Consider the following 3,152-nt stretch of genomic DNA (forward strand, 5'->3'; position numbering starts at 1 on the left):
ACACTAGCTTGTTTAGGTTATTTTAGGTTATTTGCATTGCAGAACTCCAGGAGCCTAGCTCTCTCTTCATTTCGGGAACCAGTTCCATGGCTCCCATGTACACCATGGAAGATACCAGGTTGCCATCTGACATGCCCATTAAAATCTCCAACCACAAAGATGAGATCAGTCTGGAAAAGAAGGATTTGGATGAGAACAGTCTAGAAAAGAAAGATTTGGATGGGAACAGTCTGGAAAAGAAGGATTTGGAAGCATAAGAACCCTTCACATGGTCAGATATTTAGGGATATCCTCACCGAGAAATTTGAGGAGAGGGAGGAGGAGCTAAAGACTTGTGACATAAAAGGCAACTGGGAATTCCTGTAAGACAGCTTGCTGAGTGCCACAGACCAAATCTGTGGCTGGTGCAAAGACCCTTCCAGACCTAGGGTAAAATGTTACAGAAAGAAAAAAAACCTTGCTGTTTCTTGCAATAAATACATATGAAAAGAAAATTTTTTTCAGGGACCCTTAAAATACTATTGTGGATCACCAAATTATTATTTTGTTACATAGACCCCGACCCCGAAAATTTTTATTAGGACCCTCAGGGGCCACAAAGACCACGGTTGAGAACCACTACTCTACAAGAATCTGCTCTGTCCTCCAACCCACCTTATTCCCTAGCATAAAGCTTACCCCTACCTCTTTATCCCCAGGGTTCATACTCTTGTGAGCTGCATGGCACACTCAATATTAAGGACTTGTAGGGACATTGTTTTTCATTTTGCAACCATAATATACTACAAAGTGTATTAAATGTTTTTATGTCAATGCCATGTACTACTGTGTTAGTAGTGCTATTAAACTACATGCTAAGGTTATCTCTACAGGCTTTCTATAGAAATTATAACCAGCACTGGCTATAAGTGCTAGCTATAATTTCTATACAAAATCCGTTGAGATAACATGAACAAGCAACCTCAATAATGTTGGTGGCACAAAAAAAAAAAATGCCCAACACATGCTTTTAAGTGGTTGGCCTTGGGAAGGGCATCCAGCTATATACATGTGTATGTGTGTGTTTGTCCTCCCAACATCGCTTGACAACCGATGGTGATGTGTCTACATCCCCATAACTTAGCGGTTCGGCAAAAAGAGACCGATAGAATAAGTACTAGGCTTACAAAGAATAAGTCCTGGGGTCGATTTGCTCGACTAAAAGCGGTGCTCCAGCATGGCCGCAGTCAAATGACTGAAACAAGTAAAAGAGTATAGGTGTGTATGTTTATATGCACACACACATTTTAGCTGATGTCCCTCACATAAATTAACTAATCTCTCCCTCGTGTTAATTGATCTCCCTTGTGTTCATTAACTGCTATCTATTGTATTAAGTAATTAATTCTTCATATTAATTATCTGCCCTCATTGGCTGTTCTTCAGGTGACTACCTAAATGCTGACCTGGTTTACGAAGACATCCAAGACATGTCATCTTTAAAGAAACAAGTCCAAGAATTGTTGTTTGAATATAACCACACTCCCGGCGTCGTACCTATGGACCTGGTATTATTCCGAGATGCTATTGAGCATGGTCAGTGATTATTTTACCATTCCAAGTACCAGTTCTTCCATGCTGGTCATGACAAATTAAATGTTTCTGTTTCTTCGTTAGCAATAAATGTCATTTTATTATTACTTCTCTCTCTCTCTCTCTCTCTGTCTATCTATCTATCTATCTATCTATCTACCTACCTGTCTGTCTATCTATCTATCTACCTACCTGTCTGTCTATCTATCTATCTACCTACCTACCTGTCTGTCTGTCTATCTATCTATCTATCTATCTATCTATCTATCTATCTATCTATCTACCTACCTGTCTGTCTATCTATCTATATACCTGTCTGTCTATCTATCTATCTGTCTGTCTATCTATCTATCTACCTACCTGTCTGTCTATCTATCTATCTATCTACCTGTCTGTCCTACCTGTCTGTCTATCTAGTTCTCTTTCTCATTTTCTCTCCTCTCTCTTGTTTTCTCTCTCTATATATATATCTATCTATCTAGTTCTCTCTCTCTCTTTCTCGTTCTCTCTCTCGTTCTCACTCTCTCTCTCTCTGCCTACCTATTTATCTCATTCTCTCTCTCTCCTCTCTCTCTCTCTCTTTCTATCTATCTATCTATCTATCTATCTTATTCTCTCTCCTCTTGTTCTCTTTCCTCTCCCCCTCTCTCTCTCTCCATAGTATTGTCTGGTGAATATTCTTGTGTAAATATATTCTGTGTTAATGGTAAATATTTTGTCTTTGGAACTTCACACAGATTGTTGTTCTTCCATCCACCTGTCAACCAACATACCAGAATATTTCTGCCGTTACAGATCTGTAAATTTTTTCCATTTTGTCAGTTTTGTTCCATGTTGACTCTTGTTTCCTAAATTCCATTTGAAACAGTGTCGAAGATTGTGAGAGTGATTCGACAGCCTCGTGGAAATATGCTTCTGGTTGGCATTGGAGGAAGTGGACGGCAGAGCCTCACTCGATTGGCCAGCAGTATTTGTGAATACACTCTTTTTGCAATTGAGGTCACGAAACATTATCGGAAATCAGAATTCAGAGAAGGTAAGTACAAAATAGCAAGCGCACCATTTGAAGTTACTGGAAGTTTTCTTGCTACAAAATCCACCATATTTTCCAGCATTTAAGTCAATTAAGTCTTTAGTATAAGCATTGAAACATCATCTCTATCTTTCCAAATCCTGCTGCATTCCACATGGAATTTGGGGTCTTCCAAAGTCATCTTTGTGTATAAGTTAACCTACCTTCTTTTCACTGTAAATTTTGACCTGAAAAGTTCAACATGTATACCGGAATATACAGTGCAAATTCTTTCACATACAAGGCGGTGCTGAAAAGTTCCTGGCTTTGGGTAAAAGAAAATACAGGAGGATCTGTTAATTATGGTTTTATTCAACATATTCCCCTCTCACATTCACACACTTATTGCAGCGGTCCTTCAGTTTTTCCAAGCCCTGCCAAAGAACTCAGAAGGTTGGAAATTTTCAGAGACCTTACCATCGTCTCCACCTCTGTAGCGATTAAAGGCAATGCATTAGTAGCAAAAGCAATAACGGTTGTGGTGGTGGTGGTGGTGGTGGTGGTGGTG

The 3,152-nt window shown here is 39.3% G+C and overlaps 1 protein-coding gene across 1 annotated transcript in view; it reads left to right on the forward strand.

Annotated features, from left to right (window-relative positions):
• The window catches only part of LOC106877328 (dynein axonemal heavy chain 2), a 141,464-nt gene that overhangs the window by 70,528 nt on the left and 67,784 nt on the right, over positions 1–3,152 (forward strand). The window contains exons 48-50 of the mRNA XM_052976818.1: positions 27–97; positions 1,426–1,575; positions 2,441–2,608. Of these exons, the coding sequence (XP_052832778.1) occupies positions 27–97; positions 1,426–1,575; positions 2,441–2,608 (389 nt within the window). The remainder of the gene's footprint in view (positions 1–26; positions 98–1,425; positions 1,576–2,440; positions 2,609–3,152) is intronic.

This window comes from Octopus bimaculoides, chromosome 25 (genome assembly GCF_001194135.2).
Source record: "Octopus bimaculoides isolate UCB-OBI-ISO-001 chromosome 25, ASM119413v2, whole genome shotgun sequence".
In the NCBI taxonomy this organism is placed as follows: domain Eukaryota; kingdom Metazoa; phylum Mollusca; class Cephalopoda; order Octopoda; family Octopodidae; genus Octopus; species Octopus bimaculoides.